This window comes from Haliotis rufescens, unplaced genomic scaffold (assembly GCF_023055435.1).
Source record: "Haliotis rufescens isolate VD_foot unplaced genomic scaffold, xgHalRufe1.0.p SCAF_9, whole genome shotgun sequence".
In the NCBI taxonomy this organism is placed as follows: domain Eukaryota; kingdom Metazoa; phylum Mollusca; class Gastropoda; order Lepetellida; family Haliotidae; genus Haliotis; species Haliotis rufescens.
In genome coordinates, this window is record NW_025964383.1 from 35,490,499 (window position 1) to 35,516,724 (window position 26,226).

A 26,226-nucleotide genomic window follows, 5' to 3' on the forward strand; every position below is an offset into this window, starting at 1 on the left:
AACAACGATTTGGTACACAATTTGATATCGAGCAACATTAATATGAGGGACACGACAGTCGCATTGTGTTGTGAAATGTGCTAGTCATGTGAACGAGTGAAACTAGTATGTCCAGTTTCAATATTGATTTATCTCACTTATGGCCGAGATAATCTAGTGTATTGATATGAGCCGACTGAGACATACCTCGCTTCGTGATCTTCTTGCAATCTCACTGTGGTGTCGTCAAACGAGAAACCAGTCGTGTTGTACCCTTAACATAAACATATTTATGTATATCACAGATTTATGGGGCTTTCCATGTTAAATATATGTCCCTGCCTCAAGTGAAGAAACAGACAACTGACATGGCATCATGGAGTTGCCTTTGTACGAGTAAATTGGAATGTTTTCTTAAAGAACTTTATTTGACGAACGTCCATTCATAAAAATCCCCTGAATTAAGTATTGATGATTCATAATCACATTTCTGAAAAGAGCAACTACAAACATGAACTATGCTCTTTTGTTTCAATGTTATTTTCACCACACAACTAAAATAAAAATATTCTGACGTCATTGCCCAAAATACACCGTCCAATGGCCATTATAACGATTACGGTCCGTACAGAAGCAGGGTTATCGCCAATTCTTCATCCAACAGATTTTAGTGGATTTTTTACGCTTTGGGGACGGAATAAAATATTGGTTCCCCAAGCATGACATCAATTTTGAATTAAACATGTCCTCCTTGAACACGACCTCAATTTAAACAATGTCCAACGGAGCAAATATCTTCAAGGAAATGTCGCTCGATAACAAAACCAATAATATCATTAGCTTTTAGATTGCTAAAATAGTTCTATTTGCTACCGGAGCGAAACAATCCATTCAAATTGTAAGGGAGAAAGTCACCGACCCGAGCGGAGCGCACGGTAGTGCTGTGTGATTGTGCCGTGGCCTGGTATTAGAGCAGCACCACATACGTTACGCCGTCTCAATACAGGAGTAACTGTTGACATTTTGGGACGGGAAAAACACAGGTTTGGGGCAGTGTCGACGAGAGGTATTGGCCAGATTGATTTCAGCAGTCATTAAGGAAGACATCCCAATCTTGTTCTGTCACACATGCTTCCGAGCGGACATCATGTTAATAATACATATACCAGGGCCCGTTTCACAAAGCCATGTTTGCGCTAAAACGATCGTAACTCTTAAGATTGACTTACGTAGCGATGACACCGCTTTATGAAATGTTGATGGACCTTCGTGTATAAAGATGTGAAACGTCAACGCTAGACGATAATCAGTATCGATTATCCGGCGAAACAGATTCCATAAATGTCAAAATAGCGGTGGAAAATATATGAATGGATCATTCAAACTCAGTGATGACATTAGGTGTTAGCGACAAGGGTACGCACGTCTGCTCTACCGGCTTGTTTGTCGCTGACACCGCACAGTCTTCGGCGGGGGACGCCAGAAATGGGCTTCACACTTTGTAATCATGTCGGGAATCGAACCCGGGTCTTCGGCGTGACGAGCTAACGCTTTAACCACTTGGCTACCCGACCGCCACTCCATATTTCGATATTCGCTTAGATGATGCTAAGATAGCAACACTACTTAAGTGCTACTGTTTTTAGCATAGGGAATAGAATTATAGAGATAGCTTAGGCGCGTAAACATGTACCTTCTCGTACAAACGTTACTGCAACTGGTTATTCAAAGCTCAAAACAAAATAATTATACACAAAATTAATAAAACATGCACGAAATAGCAAGGGAATTGTTGGAAAAAGATATTGCACATACCAATTTATTTCCCCAGAGTACGATTACACACAGTTAACCAAGTCAGCGTGTCTGACCACCCGATCCAGGTTACTGTGTGAGATATTTTACTGCGGGTTCTCTAAGGAGAAAGAAAAAGTAAGAAAGTTGTAACATATGTTATATTTCGGATTACACTCTTTGAACAGTACAGATTCCGGTACTTTTTGGATTGAGTTCTATCCGGGACTCGAACCCCGCACTGTCAGAGTGAGGCACCTAATCACCAGCACACAAAGTCAGCGATCCAACCCTCTCAGCCAACGAGGCTTCCACAAAAATGAAAGTCAGACAATTGGTAGACTAAGTCTAGATCACGTACTTTGTGTACCCCTTTGACAAGTGTAAATTGGGACGGCTCACATGGCCGAAAGCTATAAAGACACGATGCAATTGAGAAAGTGGTCAAATGAAACAGATGTTATACTTGGGTGAGTGTAATCCCATATGTTACATTTGACCACTTTCTCAATGGCATCGTGTATTCTGTAAGAAAGCTAGTTATCAAGGCACAACTTTTCAACAAATCAAAGATTTTGCGTTTTGTTAGCTACGATTACACTATAATGTTTATTTTAAATGTCAATGGGGACCCAAACACCATTTCCAAACGGATATGCTTCAATATCTATTACTGATATTCACTGGAACCACGATAACAACTCCACAGTCTTCCAAAATGTTAAAGCAAAACAAGTTTGGGAGAAACGTGGTGGAACAGAGGCGGTAGAATAGAGGTTCCGGAAGTGAAACATCTGAAGCAAACACTCAATAAGCAGTCAAGCTCCCGGCTCTGGTATTTTTGTTACAATCTCCTTAAAATGCTGATATAAACATTGAACAGGAAATACGAACTTGATGGGTGATCTGCAAGTGAGAAGACGGCCTCAACACTACCGAAATAACGTCAGATGACGTACACAACAACTCAAGACAAAGCGCCGTAAACACAGCGTTTTGGGGCATTCGTCACCACTCGCCCCTTTCCGTAATCAAGAAGACTGCCCCCCCCCCCCCCCCCCCATCGATGAATGTTATGTGCGAAAATACGACAAACCAATCAGAATGCGCGTATGGCTTTAATTACTTCGGTCTAAGAATCCCTCAGGAATATTGTTTGATTTTACATATGCCTTGCATACCCAAGACACATTTAAATGTGTTCAACCATACTTTATAATAATGTAAGTCCCGATGTGTTTTCAATAGCATCTGGAATATATGTGATATATGGGGGAAATATACGTGAATCATTACGCGACGAGTTTTAGCTATGCCCGTTTGCGCTCAGACGCAAAGATGGCCACGAGAAGGGCACGAGTCGCTATTCGGCTTGTTATACTTTGGGCAGAACGCGTTCCGCGTGTGACGGAAGGCTCAATTTCCGTTGCAGATGGCGCTGCTGTGCAGTGTGACCCGGTGCACGTGGAGATCATGCTTTACGTGTATTCGTGAAGGCGCCACGTCGACTCGACACATGCAACGTCGCTCTTCAAATTTGTGTATTGATTGTAAAGGATTAGCTGTCTTCTGCTAACACAAATCATGGACTCGTTTGTCCCACAGAAATCGTTTTCGGAAGTAATAGAGATGTCGACCACGGAATTAGGAACACCGGTCAGATGATTGATCTTTAAACACGTAGCGAACAAACAGTCGACTGTCCCACGAGCACATCTTGGTTGACCACTGCGTCTCCAGTTGATGACGTGTGTTGTTTAACGTCGCACTCCGCAATATTCCTATGAGTGAGTGAGTGAGTTTGGTCTTACGCCGCTTTTAGCAATATTCAAACAATATCACGGCGGGTGACACCAGAAATGGGCTTCACACATTGTACCCATGTCGGGAATAGAACCCGGGTGTTCGGCGTGACGAGCAAACGCTTTAACCACTAGGCTACCCCACCGCCCCTATTCCTATTATATGATGGCGGTCTATATGCAAGTATATATATATATTGGGCAATCACGGCGACCTGTAAATAATCGAGTCTGGTCTAGACAATCCAGTGACCGATGTGGGGCGGTCGGGTAGCCTAGTGGTTAAAGCGTTCGCTCGTCACGCCGAAGACCCGGGTTCGATTCCCGACATGCGTACAATGTGTGAAGCCCATTTCTGGTGTCCCCCACCGTGATATTGCTGGAATATTGCTAAAAGCGGCGTAAAACCATACTCACTCACTCAGTGACCGATGTCGGTGTACGATGACACGCAATCGACCACCCGATTTATTTTGTCTCCTCTCGCGATCAACATCGGTTGCTGTTGAAGTATTCTTACCCGGGGTGGCCACGAAGGCAGGTAATAGTGACGTCATTTAACCGCACTATATCCATCACGACTGTTGAGAACGTCCGAGCCATAATTTGCTTTTTGTGTTCTATACAATGTCGAGTCGTCTGTCCCGGAACCCCATTCACCACAGGTTCTGATTCATTCTATTGATAACGGTGACACCAGTTAATGAAGAGTGAGTGAGTTATATCACGGCGTGTCAGCTTAATGTGAGAGGGAAGCCCAAAAGTAATGCAGGTTTCAGATGTTTACCACTTCGGTGAAACCCACGAGCATGGTGCTGACAAACCTAGAAACATAATCGACCCGTGAAGATCCGGGGTAGAATAAGTCTTCAACAACCCATGCTTGCCGTAAAAGGCGACTATGGTTGTCGTAAAAGGCGACTAACGGGATCGGGTGGTCAGGCTCGCTGGCTTGGTTGATACATGTCATCGATACCAATTGCGTGGATCGATGCTCATGGTGTCAATCACTGGATTGTCAGGTCCAGACTCGAACATTTTACAGACCTCCGTCATATAGCTGGAATAATGCTGAGTGCGGCGTTAAACAACAAACAAACAAAGAAACACCAGGGGAAACCTACGATCAAGGGACGCAACTCTGCATAGCGAATGTCGGCGCTTCAGATGACTGGGTCACTGGTAAGGTGAATGGGGATTAACGTCGCGTGGAAGATTGCACTTATTTGTGTGTGTGTGTGTGTGTGTGTGTGTGTGTGTGTGTGTGTGTGTGTGTGTGTGTGTGTGTGTGTGTGCGTGTGGCTGCTTGTACTGTAGTCCGGACTGATGCTGATTTATAGTGCTAGCTCACTGAGATTTCATACAGTAGTCTAACATGAATACCCCACTCAGACACTGTATACTGACTCCAAGCCGTATATAGTACTTGTTTCAGCCCTTTAATGCCGAGCGCCAGACAGGGTTTCAACAAACACCATTTGTTGACGTCTTTAGGTATGATACGGCCGGGGGTCTAACCCTGACTTTCCCTGACGCTCTCCGGGCTGACGCTCTACCACTAACCCACGGAGGCGGTCCAGTTAATTAAGAAGCAACTAAGGACTCTAACTAAAGACATAATGCAGACTCTGAGTTTCTTTACAGATACAACCATCTGCACACATGATATATTTTGTGAAGGATGATATTTAAACAAAATTATATGATCTTGCTATTGCGAGGTATTACTTACATCGACGTAATTGCGAATAGAAGACAAAGAGTTGATTTTATTAGCTGTAGTTATCTTTTATCTTTTTATCTGATAATCAGTGAAAGGATGCAGGTAGACGTTTTTTTCTTAATGGAACCAGCGAGCATGGGTGCTGACAGATCAGTGGCGGAATCAGTGCGAATCTTGTATTCGAACTCACGATTATAGGATTATGGCGCACCAAAGGGACACAACTCTGCTCGTGGAACGGCGGCGCCTTGATCTTGAGGGGCATCCATGGCCCTTGTATCATTAGGTTTGTTGGTTTGTTGTTTAACGCCGCACTTAGCAATATTCCAACTATATGACGGCAGTCTGTAGATAATCGAGTCTGGACATGACAATCAAGTGATTGATATCTTGAGCATCGATCCCCGCAATTGGGAAACGATGACATGCATCAACCAAGTCAACGAGCCTGACCACCCGATCCCGTTAGTCGCCTCTTACGACAAGCATAGACGCCATTTACGGCAAGCATGGGTTACTGAAGACCTATTCCACCCCTTGTATCAAAAGGAACAAGGATACAAGAAATAAGCACGTTTACGTCAAACCGATCAGGTTTTTTAATACTATTGTCATGACTATAATGTTGTTTTCCTTTGTTTCAGATATTCGTCCACTGCAACAACATGCCACGACTAGACTCCCGCGTATTGGCTGGTATTGTTCTGTTATCCTCTTGTTATTATTTAACGTCCGCGACACCCCTCACAAGCCTCCTTCACAACAAACGAAACACAGACACAGCCGTCCCACAAGGCAATGCAGGAAGTGAGGTGGAAGAAGTCCCGCAGAATGGGGAAATGGAACCGCAGCCATATACACCTGACGCATTTCCGGTCAGTGGTGCCCGATATCGTTGAGCCAATTTATAAATAACAGTTATAATACCCATAACAGCAAACGTGATTTTACCAACGTTAAACAGACGTGTGCATGTTTGTTTGTTTGCATGTGCGGCAGTTGGATTTTTTGACAAATGTTGAATGGGATTTTTAAACATTGTAGGATATGAGCCGCAATACGATTGGCTGAAATATGTTGAGTGTGACGGTTACACAGGTATGAGTGTGTGCCTCAATCTGTTTTGGGGGAACGTAAGCTTGAATAATTCTTTGATAAATATTATAATTTATTTCACAGTTCCAAATTATATGGGATGTTTAAATCTCATAACGGGTAGAACTATGAAATGCCTTAAAAACTATGTAATGAGACATCGTTAATTCCAAAAAACCTGAGACAATATAGTTTCGATATGGATTCTGTCGACATTATGGCAAAACTTCCGCCCGTAAACCCTGCTTCGAATTTTAAAATACCGCATTAGCCCTACCTGGAGAGAAGTATTAGAAAATCATTTATACTGGGTTAGGGCTAGGTTTAGGTTGCCCACAACCAAGCAATATTTAAAGTAGTCATTGACAATGTGGTTACGGGTTATTAAGTAACCTCGTCTTAAAGGGAGCCTGCGAGCAGTCAGTTCACAAACGACTTGTGTGTTGGCTTTGTGATCTTAAAGGCACAGGCCTCGTTCCATAAAGTGATCTTTGCGCTACGACTGTCGTATGTGAATGTAAAAGTATGGAAGATACGATCGTCTAAGCGCTAAGGTCATTTGGAGGGCTTAGGACAGTTCAGTGTTCACTCAATAACTTGTCTGTTTTGAGAGATACCTTTAATCAAGATGGTGCACTGCTGACATGTGTAGAGAGGTAACTCCACTGACTGACAGACAGACAGAGAGTCACACAAAATCACTTTAGGTTTTCCTCTAGCACATTCTCCATTCCCTCGCTCACTCTAACGTTGAACGCCATGTTGAGCCCCATTTCACATCACCTCCGTCTATAGTAGTTTTCCTTCTATAACGTTAATGTCATGGCAAGTGTAAAATGAAACGCAAATCTGAATTTGTTCATAATATATTACGCACGCCTAGAGACACATCCAGTCTATGAGTGTAGGATAGTCCTAACTGTAACAACAGCCCCCGGAGTCACAACCAGGTGGCATTTTAAGTTATCGCTAATTTGCCAGAAATTATCACAGCCTGTGAAAGCGAGGTAATCTATCTTTGACCTTTGTATGCAGTTTCTGGGTGATAGGAAAGTTTAGGCCATGGGGGAGATGCTTAGTAAGGTGTTACCCTCATGGGACTTTCGGGGCAGAATAGGTCATACTAGTGTCTTCATATCCCGTACAGGTCAGACACCAAGTTGTCTATGCTACCGTCTTCATATCCCGTACAGGTCAGACATCAGGTTGTCTATGCTACCGTCTTCATATCCCGTACAGGTCAGACACCAAGTTGTCTATGTTAGCGTCTTCATATCCCGTACAGGTCAGACACCAAGTTGTCTATGCTACCGTCTTCATATCCCGTACAGGACAGGCACCAAGTTGTCTATGCTACCGTCTTCATATCCCGTACAGGTCAGACACCAAGTTGTCTATGCTACCGTCTTCATATCCCGTACAGGTCAGACATCAGGTTGTCTATGCTACCGTCTTCATATCCCGTACAGGTCAGACACCAAGTTGTCTATGTTAGCGTCTTCATATCCCGTACAGGTCAGACACCAAGTTGTCTATGCTACCGTCTTCATATCCCGAGCAGGACAGGCACCAAGTTGTCTATGTTAGCGTCTTCATATCCCGTACAGGACAGGCACCAAGTTGTCTATGCTACCGTCTTCATATCCCGTACAGGACAGACACCAAGTTTCCATGTTAGCCTCTTCATATCCCGTACAGGACAGACACCGAGTTTCCATGCTAGCCTCTTCATATCCCGTACAGGACAGACACCAAGTTTCCATGCTAGCCTCTTCATATCCCGTACAGGACAGACACCAAGTTTCCATGCTAGCCTCTTCATATCCCGTACAGGACAGACACCAAGTTTCCATGCTAGCCTCTTCATATCCCGTACAGGACAGACACCAAGTTTCGATGCTAACCTCTTCATATCCCGTACAGGACATACACCAGGTTGTCTATGCTAGCCTCTTCATATCCCGTACAGGACAGACACCAAGTTGTCTATGCTAGCCTCTTCATATCCCGTACAGGACAGGCACCAAGATGTCTATGCTAGCCTCTTCATATCCCGTACAGGACAGACACCAAGTTGTCTATGGCGGCCTCTTCATATCCCGTACAGGACAGGCACCAAGCTGGCAATGCTAGCCTCTTCATATACCATGCAGGACAGGCATCAAGTTGTCAATGCTAGAGTCTTAATATCCCATGCAAGACAGGCACCAGATGTCTATGCCCGAATAAGTCCCCATCACTCTATGCCAGCTCCTTCATGAGATCCAAGACTGAATGGGCCCCCGTCACACTATGCTAGCTCCTTCATGAGATCCAAGACAGAATGGGTCCCCATCACTCTATGCTAGCTCCTTCATGAGATCCAAGACAGAAAGGGTCCCCATCACTCTATGCTAGCTCCTTCATGAGATCCAAGACAGAATGGGTCCCCATCACTCTATGCTAGCTCCTTCATGAGATCCAAGACAGAATGAGTCCCCATCACGCTATGCTAGCTCCTTCATGAGATCCAAGACTGAATGGGTCCCGAGCACTCTATGCTAGCTCCTTCATGAGATCCAAGACAGAATGGTCCCCATTACGCTATGCTAGCTCCTTCATAAGATCCAAGACAGAATGGTCCCCATCACTCTATGCTAGCTCCTTCATGAGATCCAAGACAGAATGAGTCCCCATCACGCTATGCTAGCTCCTTCATGAGATCCAAGACAGAATGAGTCCCCATCACTCTATGCTAGCTCCTTCATGAGATCCAAGACAGAATGGGTCCCCATCACTCTATGCTAGCTCCCTCATGAGATCCAAGACAGAATGAGTCCCCATCACTCTATGCTAGCTCCTTCATGAGATCCAAGACAGAATGGGTCCCCATCACTCTATGCTAGCTCCTTCATAAGATCTAAGACAGAATGAGTTCCCATCACACTATGCTAGCTCCTTCATGAGATCCAAGACAGAATGGGTCCCCATCACACTATGCTAGCTGATGTAAATACATGTAGGTGAGGTGAGATGAAAAGGGAATTTATCGTCGCGGTCGAGATTATTGTAGGGACGATCTTGCACGTGTATGTGGTGTGTGGGGCGTGGGGTAGAGGTGTGGTGTGTGGGGTAGAGGTGTGTGGTGTGGGGTTGAGGTGGGGTTGGGTGGTGTCTGTCTGTATGTCCGTCTGTACTAGTCCAGAGTTAGTATACTGTGTCTGAGTTGGATATTCATGCTCAACTGCAGCATGGTATCTCAGTGGAGCTAGCACTATAAATCGGCATCAGTTTGGACTAGTACAAGCAGACACACACACACTCACACACACACACACACACACACACACACACACACACACACACACACACACACACACACACACACACACACACACACACACACACACACACACACACGTCGCTGTATAAGTGCAATAATCTTGGACGCGACGTTAAACCCCATTTCACCTCACCTGCTAATGCACTCAACCCATATAACGGAATGTCCCATTCTCTCATCCTTTTATTTGGTTATAACTCACGCCCAGGGCTTTCGTATCTTGTCAACACACAAACTAGTTCTGATTTCATTATGATTATGTATAAATGACCATTAGTAGCCAAGAGCACTACTGACTGTGTAGCCAACACACAAAAAACTTGATTAGACAGAGCCTTTCACAAAGGGCAATGCTTGCCTCTTGAAAACATGTTTGGGAATAATTTAAACACGTTATCTTCTAAAAGGCTTCATTTAATTCGAGACAATTAGTTATTCCAAACCTGATTGCTTCTGTCATTATTTGCGTCACCCCTCACATCAGCCATGACGTCACCTACAGCTATTTACATAATAATCAAATCTTTCTTTAACGCTAGTGTCATAGCGATTAAGTTGGCGATCAGACTTGATTCCTGGAATAATAAAAACAAGGACATGCCACATTAAGGAAACCGCTTGTTCAAAGCTAGATAAATCGAAGCTTGCCAACAGGGATACTAATTTGATAGCAAGTAGATTGCAGATACTAAAGACTCGTCAGCTGCTATTGGCGCCAGGGCGAGGAACAGATTGGCTATGCTTAGAGTCTTTTCTGGTGAAGTCTTCTGATAGCTAAATGACAAAATATTGACGTCATAGGAATGGCGCTGGCCTAAGAGAAGACACGGAGAATTGGTCGTTTGCACTGTTAAGTGTAATTTGTAAGTGTCCATGTAGATCGGGACACGGCTCGCTGTCATTAATATGAAGACGTGTATGAGTGAGTGAATGAGTGAGTATGGTTTTACGCCGCTTTTAGCAATATTCCAGCAATATCACGGCGGGGGACACCAGAAATGGGCTTCACACATTGTACCCATGTCGGGAATCGAACCCGGGTCATCGACGTAACGAGCGAACGCTTTAACCACTAGGCTACCCGACCGCCCCGAGACGTGTATGAACGTAGTGTGCATGTCCTATCTGGACTCGTCTGTCAAAACGTTGCCAGCAGTAGTTAAGACTGTTAGTACCTTGGTCGAGTTTTATTGTGTCGATTGGCTGAATACAACAGTTGTGAATTTATATTTGCTTGATTTGTACTCCGAGAGTGGATTTGTCATTGATATGCATTCTGTTAGAGGTTCGGTGGGGTAGCCTTGTGGGTAACGCGTTCGTTCGTCACGCCGAAGGCCCGGGTTCGTTTTCCTACATGGTACATTGTATGATACACATTTTACGTGTCCACCGCCATGATATTGCAGGAATGTTGTTAGATGCGACGTACAACCATACTCACTCACAATGAAATTCCACCAAACACCTGTCAGATTGTGAAAAATATTTTTCCGAAACCCATATGGCCAGGGCTTTTCAGGTTCGGTATATGACGCAGCATTAATTATTCGCATCTGTCATAGGAAAATATACTTTGAAAACAACCCTGTAAAATAACAGTTTTATCTTTTTTTTTACGAATCCTTTTCTCAAAATCGCAATGCCAGAAAACTTGATCAATATTATGATATGTGGTACCATACGTGACGTGGCATAACTCGTGGCGTGGGCGAGTGTGTTTGTTGTTTAACGCCGCACTCAGCAATATTACAGCTATCTGACGGCGTCCTGAAAATGTCTTGACCATATAATCCAGTGACTGATATTAGGAACACGCCGTACTGATACTGTGACACGCAATCAACAATGTCGCCGACCCTGGCCATCTGATCCACTCAGCATCGTACGACAAACATATGTCAGTGGTGACCTATTCTAAACTTATGTTTTTTTTCAGACTTCAAAAATAAACATCAAGAATAAAAGATTATATTTTTGGGTAGTATGAGTACCACTTTAATGGTGTTCCTTTCTATCGGGACATTTTTTAATTCTTATGTAACAGAAAATAGAAGAAAATAAAATATGAAACAAACAACGCCGAATAATACTACAGTGGATGAGTGGATTTACCGAAGCATTCTGCAATGATGATTTTGAGAAGATTTAAATTACTTTAATTTTTGGTTGTTTGTTGTTTAACGCTGCACTTAGCAATATTCCAGCTGCTTCTATATGGCGGCGGTCTGCAAATAATCGAGTCTGGTCTTGTCAATCCAGTGATCGAAATCATGAGCATTAATACACGCAATTGGGATACGATTACATGCATCAACCAAATCAGCGAGTTTGACCACTCGATCCCGTTAGTCCTCTCTTGTGACAAGCATGGGTTGCTGAAGACCTATTCTTACCCGGATCTTAAATGTATCATTTACTGGACTCAGCTTTGGACAGATGGTAATGTTGCGAAGATATAGTCTATTTCTTTTCAGAAACTGATGATACTTTGAATTTCTTACCTTAACATTGTTTTAAAAATTATAAACGTTGGCGTGATGTTGGTGTCATAATTTAGTACATCTTATAAATTGACGTTGGACATACATGCGAAAAGACACTTGCATTGTATTTGGTTTTGTAATGTTTATAACTGCGATCGAGCATCTTTAGAAAACCTAACGGTATAAGTGGACCATTGATCGTGATTATTTACTCTTGTGCCTTCTCTATTGCAGCCCTGCGTGTCAGTAGAATATCTGACAGGTAAGTTGTGCCTGCCTTACTCTAACACACTAACACACTACTCTAACACACTACTCTAACACACTTACACACTAACACACTAACACACTAACACTAACACACTAACACACTAACACACTAACACTAACACACACACTAACACACTAACACTCACTAACACACACACACACTAACACACACTAACACTAACACACACTAACACTAACACAAACACAATAGCACACACAAACACACTAACACACTAACATTAACACACACACACTAACACTAACACACTAACACTAACACACTAACACTAACACACACACACTAACACTAACACACACACACACACACTAACACACACACACACACACTAACACACACACACTAACACTAACACACACACACACTAACACACACACACTAACACTAACACACACACACACTAACACACACACACTAACACACACACACACACTAACACACACACACTAACACAAACACACACTAACACACACACACTAACACACACACACTAACACACACACACACTAACACAAACACACACTAACACAAACACACACTAACACAAACACACACTAACACAAACACACACTAACACACACACACTAACACAAACACACACTAACACACACACACTAACACACACACACACTAACACACACACACACTAACACACACACACTAACACTAACACACTAACACTAACACACACACACACACACTAACACACACACACTAACACACACACACTAACACTAACACACTAACACACACACACACTAACACACACACACACTAACACACACACACTAACACAAACACACTAACACAGTAACACACTAACACACTAACACTCACTAACACACACACACTAACACTAACACTAACACTAACACACACACACACACTAACACTAACACACACACATTAATACACACACACTAACACTAACACACACTAACACTAACACACACTAACACACACTAACACACACACACTAACACACACACACTAACACTAACACACTAACACTAACACACTAACACACTAACACTAACACAGTAACACACTAACACACTTACACTAACACACACTAACACACACACAAACTAACACACACTAACACACACACTAACACACACACTTACACACACACTAACACACACACTAACACTAACACACACACTAACACACACGGACGCATGCACGCACGCACGCACACACACACACACACACACACACACTCACACACACTAACACACACGCCACCGACACATCATTTACATCTATATTTCCTTCACTCTCTCCCCTCTCATTCTATCTCCTCTCTCACACACCTCTCTCACACTCCTCTCTCTCTCTCTCTCTCTCTCTCTCTCTCTCTCTCTCTCTCTCTCGTCCGCTCCTCTGTCTCACACTCTCTCATACTCTTTGTGCTGAGTTTGTAAAAGTTATTTTTTCTAACCTTTATAGGGATAAGTGTATAAGTAAGTGATTGTCACACTTATACAGGTAGAAGTGTTTGTTGCGCAAGGTTTCGAGCATAGGTAGGAATTGAGAATCTCATTTTGATTCTAAACTGCACATTAGACGAGTCAAACACTGAAATCGTCCGGATGACAGAAAGCGTAATAATAGGCTCTCACAACAGCGAGTAACGAAATACAGATCGTTAACGGAGGAGTCACTATGTTCAGACAGAGAGTACACACACTCGCTTACCCAAAACAAACAATCCGCCCACACGAAGGAAAGCTTCTACACCCCATTTCCTCGGAATGAATATTCACCATGGGTCATAAGTATTATCAGTCAGACATTATCGACATGGATACGTGTTCAACGGTGCCCGCTTACACTCTTCTCGAAAAGCTGGCCGACCGCTTACCGTGTACAGCATTGCACTGTTCTGTTTAAGCCTGCACTGGTACGGCATACCAATACCATCAGACACAGTCTACTGTCTTGTACAATAAGACACAGTCTACTGTCTTGTACAGTAAGACACAGTCTACTGTCTTGTACAATAAGACACAGTCTACTGTCTAGTACAATAAGACACAGTCTACTGTCTAGTACAATAAGACACAGTCTACTGTCTAGTACAATAAGACACAGTCTACTGTCTTGTAAATAAGACACAGTCTACTGTCTTGTACAATAAGACACAGTCTACTGTCTTGTACAATCAGACACAGTCTACTGTCTAGTACAATAAGACACAGTCTACTGTCTAGTACAATAAGACACAGTCTACTGTCTAGTGCAATAAGACACAGTCTACTGTCTTGTACAAAAAGACACAGTCTACTGTCTTGTACAATAAGACACAGTCTACTGTCTAGTACAATAAGACACAGTCTACTCTCTACTACAATAAGACACAGTCTACTGTCTAGTACAATAAGACACAGTCTACTGTCTAGTACAATAAGACACAGTCTACTGTCTAGTACAATAAGACACAGTCTACTGTCTTGTACAATGAGACACAGTCTACTGTCTTGTAAATAAGACACAGTCTACTGTCTAGTACAATAAGACACAGTCTACTGTCTTGTAAATAAGACACAGTCTACTGTCTAGTACAATAAGACACAGTCTACTGTCTAGTACAATAAGACACAGTCTACTGTCTAGTACAATAAGACACAGTCTACTGTCTAGTACAATAAGACACAGTCTACTGTCTTGTACAATGAGACACAGTCTACTGTCTTGTAAATAAGACACAGTCTACTGTCTAGTACAATAAGACACAGTCTACTGTCTAGTACAATAAGACACAGTCTACTGTCTAGTAAAATAAGACACAGTCTACTGTCTTGTACAATAAGACACAGTCTACTGTCTTGTAAATAAGACACAGTCTACTGTCTTGTACAATAAGACACAGTCTACTGTCTTGTACAATAAGACACAGTCTACTGTCTTGTAAATAAGACGCAGTCTACTGTCTTGTAAATAAGACACAGTCTACTGTCTTATACAATAAGACTCAGTCTACTGTCTAGTACAATAAGACTCAGTCTACTGTCTTGTAAATAAGACACAGTCTACTGTCTTATACAATAAGACTCAGTCTACTGTCTAGTACAATAAGACTCAGTCTACTCTCTAGTACAACAGGACACAGTCTACTGTCTTATACGATAAGACACAGTCTACTCTCTAGTACATCAGGACACAGTCTACTCTCTAGTACAACAGGACACAGTCTACTCTCTAGTACAATAGGACACAGTCTACTCTCTAGTACCATCAGACACAGTCTACTGTCTAGTGCAATAAGACACAGTTTACTCTCTAGTACAATAAGACACAGTCTACTGTCTAGTGCAACAAGACACAGTCTACTGTCTAGTGCAACAAGACACAGTCTACTCTCTAGTACAATAAAACACAGTCTACCGTCTAGTACATTATGACACAGTCTACTCTCTAGTTCAATAAGACACAGTCTACTGTCTAGTGCAATAAGACACAGTCTACTGTCTTGTACAAAAAGACACAGTCTACTGTCTTGTACAATAAGACACAGTCTACTGTCTAGTACAATAAGACACAGTCTACTCTCTACTACAATAAGACACAGTCTACTGTCTAGTACAATAAGACACAGTCTACTGTCTAGTACAATAAGACACAGTCTACTGTCTAGTACAATAAGACACAGTCTACTGTCTTGTACAATGAGACACAGTCTACTGTCTTGTAAATAAGACACAGTCTACTGTCTAGTACAATAAGACACAGTCTACTGTCTTGTAAATAAGACACAGTCTACTGTCTAGTACAATAGGACACAGTCTACTGTCTAGTACAATAAGACACAGTCTACTGTCTAGTACAATAAGACACAGTCTACTGTCTAGTACAATAAGACACAGTCTACTGTCTTGTACAATGAGACACAGTCTACTGTCTTGTAAATAAGACACAGTCTACTGTCTAGTACAATAAGACACAGTCTACTGTCTAGTACAATAAGACACAGTCTACTGTCTAGTAAAATATGACACAGTCTACTGTCTTGTACAATAAGACACAGTCTACTGTCTTGTAAATAAGACACAGTCTACTGTCTTGTACAATAAGACACAGTCTACTGTCTTGTACAATAAGACACAGTCTACTGTCTTGTAAATAAGACGCAGTCTACTGTCTTGTAAATAAGACACAGTCTACTGTCTTATACAATAAGACTCAGTCTACTGTCTAGTACAATAAGACTCAGTCTACTGTCTTGTAAATAAGACACAGTCTACTGTCTTATACAATAAGACTCAGTCTACTGTCTAGTACAATAAGACTCAGTCTACTCTCTAGTACAACAGGACACAGTCTACTGTCTTATACGATAAGACACAGTCTACTCTCTAGTACATCAGGACACAGTCTACTCTCTAGTACAACAGGACACAGTCTACTCTCTAGTACAATAGGACACAGTCTACTCTCTAGTACCATCAGACACAGTCTACTGTCTAGTGCAATAAGACACAGTTTACTCTCTAGTACAATAAGACACAGTCTACTGTCTAGTGCAACAAGACACAGTCTACTGTCTAGTGCAACAAGACACAGTCTACTCTCTAGTACAATAAAACACAGTCTACCGTCTAGTACATTATGACACAGTCTACTCTCTAGTTCAATAAGACACAGTCTACTGTCTAGTGCAACAAGACACAGTCTACTGTCTAGTACAATGGGACACAGTCTACTCTCTAGTACAATAAGACACAGTCTACCGTCTAGTACAATAGGACACAGTCTACTCTCTTCTACAATAAGACACAGTCTACTCTCTAGTACGATTAGACACAGTCTACTCTCCACTACAATAAGACACAGTCTACTCTCTAGTACAATAAGACACAGTCTACTGTCTAGTACAATAAGACACAGTCTACTGTCTAGTACAATAAGACACAGTCTACTCTCTAGTTCAGTAGGACACAGTCTACTCTCTACTACAATAAGACCCAGTCTACTCTCTACTACAATAAGACACAGTCTACTCTCTACTACAATAAGACACAGTCTACTCTCTACTACAATAAGACACAGTCTACTGTCTAGTACAATAAGACACAGTCTACTGTCTAGTACAATAAGACACAGTCTACTGTCTAGTACAATAAGACACAGTCTACTGTCTTGTACAATGAGACACAGTCTACTGTCTTGTAAATAAGACACAGTTTACTGTCTAGTACAATAAGACACAGTCTAATGTCTAGTACAATAAGACACAGTCTACTGTCTAGTACAATAAGACACAGTCTACTGTCTAGTACAATAAGACACAGTCTACTGTCTTGTAAATAAGACACAGTCTACTGTCTAGTACAATAAGACACAGTCTACTGTCTTGTACAATAAGACACAGTCTACTGTCTTGTAAATAAGACACAGTCTACTGTCTTGTACAATAAGACTCAGTCTACTGTCTTATACAATAAGACACAGTCTACTGTCTTGTACAATAAGACTCAGTCTACTGTCTTATACAATAAGACTCAGTCTACTGTCTAGTACAATAAGACTCAGTCTACTGTCTTGTAAATAAGTGACAGTCTACTGTCTTATACAATAAGACTCAGTCTACTGTCTAGTACAATAAGACTCAGTCTACTGTCTAGTACAATAAGACACAGTCTACTCTCTAGTACAACAGGACACAGTCTACTGTCTTATACGATAAGACACAGTCTACTCTCTAGTACATCAGGACACAGTCTACTCTCTAGTACAACAGGACACAGTCTACTCTCTAGTACAATAGGACACAGTCTACTCTCTAGTACCATCATACACAGTCTACTGTCTAGTGCAATAAGACACAGTTACTCTCTAGTACAATAAGACACAGTCTACTGTCTAGTGCAACAAGACACAGTCTACTGTCTAGTGCAACAAGACACAGTCTACTCTCTAGTACAATAAAACACAGTCTACCGTCTAGTACATTATGACACAGTCTACTCTCTAGTACAATGAGACACAGTCTACCGTCTAGTACAATAGGACGCAGTCTACTCTCTACTACAATAAGACACAATCTACTGTCTAGTACAATACGACACAGTCTACTCTCTACTACAATAAGACACAGTCTACTCTCTACTACAATAAGACACAGTCTACTGTCTAGTAAAATAAGACACAGTCTACTGTCTTGTACAATAAGACACAGTCTACTGTCTAGTACAATAAGACACAGTCTACTCTCTAGTTCAGTAGGACACAGTCTACTCTCTACTACAATAAGACCCGGTCTACTCTCTACTACAATAAGACCCGGTCTACTCTCTACTACAATAAGACACAGTCTACTGTCTAGTACAATAAGACACAGTCTACCGTCTAGTACAATAAGACACAGTCTACTCTCTACTACAATAAGACACAGTCTACTCTCTACTACAATAAGACACAGTCTACTGTCTAGTACAATAAGACACAGTCTACTCTCTACTACAATAAGACACAGTCTACTCTCTACTACAATAAGACACAGTCTACTCTCTACTACAATAAGACACAGTCTACTGTCTACTACAATAAGACACAGTCTACTCTCTACTACAATAAGACACAGTCTACTCTCTACTACAATAAGACACAGTCTACCGTCTCTCCGGGCGGGCGCTCTTCCACGAGGCCACAGAGGCGGTCCATAGTCGCAAACATGTAATTGTTGAAAGGAACAAAGTCTAGATGTCATTGATAGGAACACATTCAAATGATGACTTTAATAACAATTTCGAATAGTTTTGCTTAATCCTAAAATTACGCTTGTATTTTGGGCCAAAAAGGGCCGTTGTCCCACCTAGTTCTTTCAGAAAAAAAGAAGAAGTAGGTCTTGATATGGGAATTAACTCTTTGAAATGTTTCAGCAGTTATTTTCAACCGACCGTTTAAATATTTAACTGTATTAACTTAACTAAATAATTAATTTAACATCTTAACTTAACATCCTTTTTTAACAAACATGAAACAATAACATCAATACCATAAAATCATCATCATATTTCATTGATAACTTACAAATCTAACATTAAGTAATACACGTAGCAAATGTTATATATTTGGGATAACACTTTCTCAGTCAAGTACAGAGTGTCGTACTTTTTGGGTTGAGTCCCGTCCGGGATTCGAAGCTTGCACTGCCAGAGTGAAGAACCCAATCGCCAGCACCGGTTCGAATCCCGGACGGGACTCAACCCCCAAAAGTACGAGAATCTGTGCTTTACTAAGAAAGTGTTATCCGAAATATAACATTGGTTACATTTGACCACTTTCTAAATGACATTGTGTATTCATTAAGTAATAAAATCATAATTAACACCATTTCATATATTACATCGTCTATCATAACACACACAATACAAAATTAGTTTAATCACTTGAATTAGGTAACCCCTGAAGATCCGGGGTAGAAAAGGTCTTCAGCAACCCGTGCTTGGTGTAAAAGGTGACTATGCTTGTCGTAAGAGGCGACTAACGGGATCGAGTGGTCAGGCTCGCTGACTTGGTTGATGTATGTCATCGTAACCCAATTGCATGGATCGATGCTCATGATATCAATCACTGGATTACATATTAAAATATACGTCATTTGTTAAGTGTGTAAAATATATAGAACATGATTTCGTCTAAAGCATGCATGCTTTCTGGATATTTCAGTGCTGAAGGATAGGTTTGCCACTCAGATTGACAGGAACAACGACGGCAGGGCAACATTTGAGGAGATGCGACGTCACCTACAGGACTACAACCCTAACGTTAGAGATGCAGCCGTTGCAGGCTTTATCGCTAGGAGAGACGAGAACGGTAGGTCGAGATGTGGTGGGGTGCGGTACGAGTTCAGGCTTTATCGCTAGGAGAGACGAGAACGGTAGGTCGAGATGTGGTGGGGTGCGGTGCGAGTGCTGGTTGGAGGGGAAGTGGGAGTGTTGGTTGGATGGGAAGTGGGGGTGTTGGTTTGAGGGACACTAAGGGTTGTTGGTTGAATACGAGGATGGGGTTTTGGTTAGATGAGAACTGGGGGTGTTGGTTAGATAGGAAGTGGGGGGTGTTGGTTAGATAGGAAGTGGGGGTTTTGGTTAGATGAGAACTGGGGGTGTTAGTTAGATAGGAAGTGGGGGTTTTGATTAGATAGGAAGTGGGGGTGTTGGTTAGATAGGAAGTGGGGTTGTTGGTTAGATAGGAAGTGGGGGTGTTAGTTAGATAGGAAGTGGGGGTGTTAGTTAGATAGGAAGTGGTGGTATTGGTTAGATAGGAAGTTGGGGTGTTGGTTAGATAGGAAGTGGGGATGTTGGTTAGATAGGAAGTGGGGATGTTGGTTAGATAGGTAGTGGGGGTGTTGGTTAGATAGGTAGTGGGAGTGTTAGTTAGATAGGAAGTGTGGGTGTTAGTTAGATAGGTAGTGGAGATGTTGGTTAGATAGGTAGTGGGGGTGTTGGTTAGATAGGAAGTGGCGATGTTGGTTAGATAGGTAGTGGGGGTGTTGGTTAGATAGGTAGTGGGGGTGTTAGTTAGATAGGAAGTGGGGGTGTTAGTTAGATAGGTAGAGGAGATGTTGGTTAGATAGGAAGTGGGGATGTTGGTTAGATAGGAAGTGGGGGTATTGGTTAGATAGGAAGTGGGGGTGTTGATTAGATAGGAAGTGGGGGTGTTGATTAGATAGGTAGTAGGGGTGTTGGTTAGATAGGAAGTGGGGGTGTTGGTTAGATAGGAGGTGGGGGTGTTGATTAGATAGGAAGTGGGGGTGTTGGTTAAATAGGAGGTGGGGGTGTTGATTAGATAGGAAGTTGGGGTGTTGGTTAGATAGGAGGTGGGGGTGTTGATTAGATAGGAAGTGGGGGTGTTGATTAGATAGGAAGTTGGGGTGTTAGTTAGATAGGAAGTGGGGGTGTTGATTAGATAGGAAGTGGGGGTGTTGATTAGATAGGTAGTAGGGGTGTTGGTTAGATAGGAAGTGGGGGTGTTAGTTAGATAGGAAGTGGGGATGTTGGTTAGATAGGAAGTGGAGATGTTGGTTAGATAGGAAGTGGGGGTATTTGTTAGATAGGAAGTGGGGGTGTTGATTAGATAGGAAGTGGGGGTTTTGATTAGATAGGTTGTAGGGGTGTTGGTTAGATAGGAAGTGGGGGTGTTGGTTAAATAGGAGGTGGGGGTGTTGATTAGATAGGAAGTGGGGGTGTTGGTTAAATAGGAGGTGGGGGTGTTGATTAGATAGGAAGTTGGGGTGTTGGTTAGATAGGAGGTTGGGGTGTTAATTAGATAGGAAGTGGGGGTGTTGATTAGATAGGAAGTTGGGGTGTTGGTTAAATAGGAAGTGGGCGAGTTGATTAGATAGGAAGTTGGGGTGTTGGTTAAATAGGAGGTGGGGGTGTTGGTTGGATGAAACCAACAAACACGGATATGATCCTTACAAACCCATGGTCGTAACCGAAGCAAAACTTGGATTTGAACTAATGACCAGCGGCTCCTGAGATTTCTAAATATAAACGACGATAGCAACCTATCACAACGATTGTAGTAGGACGATTTTTGACTTACATCTAAGACTATTCCACTTGTCCAGAACCTATTGCCACATATACCATTTCAGAACACAGAAAGGAGTGAGTGAGTGAGTTGGGTTTATCGCCGCTTTTAACAGTATTCCAGTTATATCACGACGTGTCAGCTTAATGTGGGAGGAAAGCCCGAAGAGATGCAGGTATCAGACGTTTACCACTTCGGTGAAACCCACGAGCAGGGTATGGGGCTGACAAACCTAGAAACATAATCGGGGCGAACCGGGATTCGTCCAAGGGACTCAACTCTGCACAGCGAATCGCGGCGCCTTAGACGACTGGGCCACCCGTGCCCCCACTCAGAAAGGAATTGAAATCCAGTTTCCACCCTTGCCGAACTTGTCTGGAATAACTGGGCTCGATCGTAGCGCCACCAGTGACTATTACCAGCTATGTCCCTTCTAAGCATCTCCTATGGACCAATCAGATTCCACCTCTCGTACCACTTGCGTTTGCTTCACACAGAATTGTGGCGCCCAGTCAGGAAGATCTGATCGATAATCAAGATTTATATTGTGATAAAACGGGTCTTACATCGCGAAATGCATCAAATCACGCGAGCACCGTGATTAAAAACATAAAAGATTTGGAAAATATCTGCTGACAACGAGTTGGTGGTGCACATGCTTTGCAAATCCTGCAATCGACCGAAATCTGCACGACAGTTTACGAACCGGATTTCGATTTCGGTGCGCGATTTTGATTGGACTATGCATAGACTCGTTAGTCCAGCCAAAATGTAACTCCATAATACGAGCCTAGTTCGGCAAGGGTGGAAACTGGACTTTTATAGTCAGTTAACTCTCTTGCCTCGGGAAGATGATTTATGTCTTAAAGCGTTCCACATCAACAGTGGAAGGTTCCCATTGCGTGGGTGACCACAGAAGAAGCGATCGTAATTACTGTATTACAGTAGCAGAACATAAGACGGTAATTTAACAGACAATGAATATAGTACACTTCAACGCTCAAAGGGAAAATTGAATGTGACATTTATGATGTCCTGGACCATAAAGTCAGACGTTGGAGTAATTGATACCTGATACTCAATGTCTAATACCTCTAGTACCGCCGTGCCCACAGCGCTGTATTCGCTGATGTATGCACTCTTATACCTCCCATTAGCCTCCTAAGCAGCTTGCAGACAAATACATCATGGTATTACAAGTCTTCGTATTGAAACATCCCTTTAAGTCCTCGTGTGGATTTGTTTCAATTACCATTACGCGGAGGAACACTGTTTTCTGAGAAAGATGTATATTGGCGATTAAAGTACGAGTCTGACGTCATTACAACGCTTACTTCAAGACAGTCTGTACAAAATACCTTTAGAATGCCCTCTTTAACGTTTTCTATCAACAGATTGACCTTTTGGTGCGTTACATATCCATGCTAGATTTTTCGGAAACCATTAAACTCAACTTTCGAATTATTTTTTTGCCTTGAAAATAATATATTTCTAACAGAACTCTTTCAATCTGGTAAAATCCAGACAATATTCGATTGATGAGTGATGTTCAAAGAAGTGATTGGTCGATATCCCACTGGACATACATGGGCTGTGTTCTACGACATAATGTATTACTAAAATGATGGTAATGGATTTGATGGAAGACTTTGCACATGACTGTATGACAAGAAGGATGACTTCAGCATTTCAATAATCAATTTTCCCTTCATGTCGAGCACCATTCCAGCATCTTCAGCCTTTGGTGTCTGCATTTCACAAATTTCTAGATACAATTGAGTATGCTCTTTCTACGGAGATTTCAAAGATACGACTCTTGCTCAGAAGTTGTTTCATCACCTCCAACATTCAAGGCTTTAGCAAAGCTTTCAAAAAGTTTTATGACTGACATTCGGAGTTCATTTCCAAATTTTGACACATCAGTGACGAAAATGATGCCGTGTGTGTGTGTGCGTGCGTGCGCGTGTGTGCGCGTGTGTGCGTGCGTGTGTGCGTGCGTGTGTGTGCGTGCGTGCGTGTGTGTGGTACCATACCATAGTTTAACATGGATACCCCAATCAGACAAATTCCGAGCCGACCAGTCCTTATTTTATGCCTTCATGCCGAGTGCCATACAGGGAAACAACAAGTACCATCTCTTAACGTCTTATGACGCGGCCGGGAAGCGAATCCATGACTTTCTTTTCTCCGACCAGACGTTCTACCTTTAGACCAAACATACATTTGAAAGTTTACATGTAATCGGTAACACGAAGAGTAAATGCAACGCTATAACTCATGTCATGATCTGTTTGCACAATAATGATTACCAAATCTGCAAATTTGCTTCACTGGTCATTGGTATCATCTTGCATTTGTATGTTAAATTTTGTTTCTAAATGTGACGCATCAGTCACTAAAATGATGTCCAATACAGGACAGGCTAACCGTTTCGCGAAAACCTGGTGTCATCATTATTTGATATTTACACCCGGGGCACAACCAAAGATAACCAAGACCAGACTCTTTTCGAATTAGATGAAATGTCTTGAATGGAAGTTCCGTCTTTAGTGTTTCTTTGACTGGCAAGAGAATTGCGTCTCCTGTGGAAGGGATGAAAGCGTCTGTACAACCGTTGAAGTTTCTCCATCGACATTACTATTGTAAGGACATAAAAAACCTCTCATTGTGCACTACAGAAGGATTAGTTGTCGCCACCAATGAAGGATAGACAAAGAAGGGATATACTCTGCTGTAAATAGACAATTCATCCGCATCTGTTCCCAAACATTTGCCTCTGGATCCATTTTACTTTTAACAAGGTTTTGGCCACCGTCGTAAAAGCAGGCAATCCTCATCAACGGGGATGAGTGTTGAGTTTCAAAAGCAAGGGAAGTGCTTTTTAAATCTCCATCACGTTTAAAAACAAAGTACTATCTGATACGTTTATAGGAGCTCATTCACGTAGCCTATTGGTGTCCATTTCAGATCGTGGTATTGATTTGTTTAGTCCTGGAGTCTGCATGATTGGCAGTTTAGAAATGGTAAACCGTCAGATCAAAGTGCATACACATTTCATCCTGTTTGATGGCTGAACGGGGAACAGCTGGGGAGACTTAATAGGCCCATGGTTGTTTTTATGATGAAACACACAAGACTAACCGTTCAGTACACGCCTAAAATGTCTGTTAATGGTTCTGAGATTAGGGTTTGGGATGTCTCATTACTGTTGAGGCGTCGTCAAACTTGAGAAACATTTGCGAGTTTTTAGCTGCGTGTTTTTAAGGTGGAAACCGCATTGGCGTGATGCTTGTCATTTTCTGTAAACGTTTTTAACAAATTACTTTCATTTCAACAGTATTCAGATTTGCTGGCATTTCCTGGCGACATTACCTTTCCTTGTTTATTTTTGCGAGTTTGAAGATGTTCTCCTGCAACTGTGACATGTTTCAAATAAGGCCCCGTTCCTAAAAATAACCAAGCGCTACGGCTATCCATACTCAATACTTTAACGTAATGTGAGACAGTTATGTTGGTGTATACAATGTGAGACAGTTATGTTGGTGTATACAATGTGAGACAGTTATGTTGGTGTATACAATGTGTGGCAGTTATATTGGTGTATACAATGTGTGGCAGTTATATTGGTGTATACAATGTGTGGCAGTTATATTGGTGTATACAATGTGTGGCAGTTATATTGGTGTATACAATGTGGGGCAGTTATATTGGTGTATACAATGTGTGGCAGTTATATTGGTGTATACAATGTGTGGCAGTTGTATTGGTGTATACAATGTGTGGCAGTTGTATTGGTGTATACAATGTGTGGCAGTTGTATTGGTGTATACAATGATTGGCAGTTGTATTGGTGTATACAATGTGTGGCAGTTGTATTGTTGTATACAATGTGTGGCAGTTATATTGGTGTATACAATGTGTGACAGTTATGTTTGTGTATACAATGTGGGGCAGTTATATTGGTGTATACAATGTGTGGCAGTTATATTGGTGTATACAATGTGTGGCAGTTATGTTTGTGTATACAATGTGTGGCAGTTATATTGGTGTATACAATGTGAGACAGTTATATTGGTGTATACAATGTGTGGCAGTTATATTGGTGTATACAATGTGTGGCAGTTATATTGGTGTATAAAATGTGGGGCAGTTATATTGGTGTATAAAATGTGGGGCAGATATATAGGTATGTACAATCT

At 42.0% G+C, this 26,226-nt stretch overlaps 1 protein-coding gene across 2 annotated transcripts in view; it reads left to right on the forward strand.

Moving 5' to 3' along the window:
• Positions 1 to 26,226, forward strand: part of LOC124147813 (calmodulin-like protein 7) — a 102,853-nt gene that overhangs the window by 68,427 nt on the left and 8,200 nt on the right. For both annotated transcript variants that reach the window (XM_048391349.1, XM_046518597.2), the window contains 3 exons: positions 5,943 to 6,173; positions 12,433 to 12,460; positions 20,162 to 20,308. In XM_048391349.1, coding sequence (XP_048247306.1) covers positions 5,964 to 6,173; positions 12,433 to 12,460; positions 20,162 to 20,308 — 385 coding nt within the window. In that variant the 5' untranslated portion in view covers positions 5,943 to 5,963. The remainder of the gene's footprint in view (positions 1 to 5,942; positions 6,174 to 12,432; positions 12,461 to 20,161; positions 20,309 to 26,226) is intronic.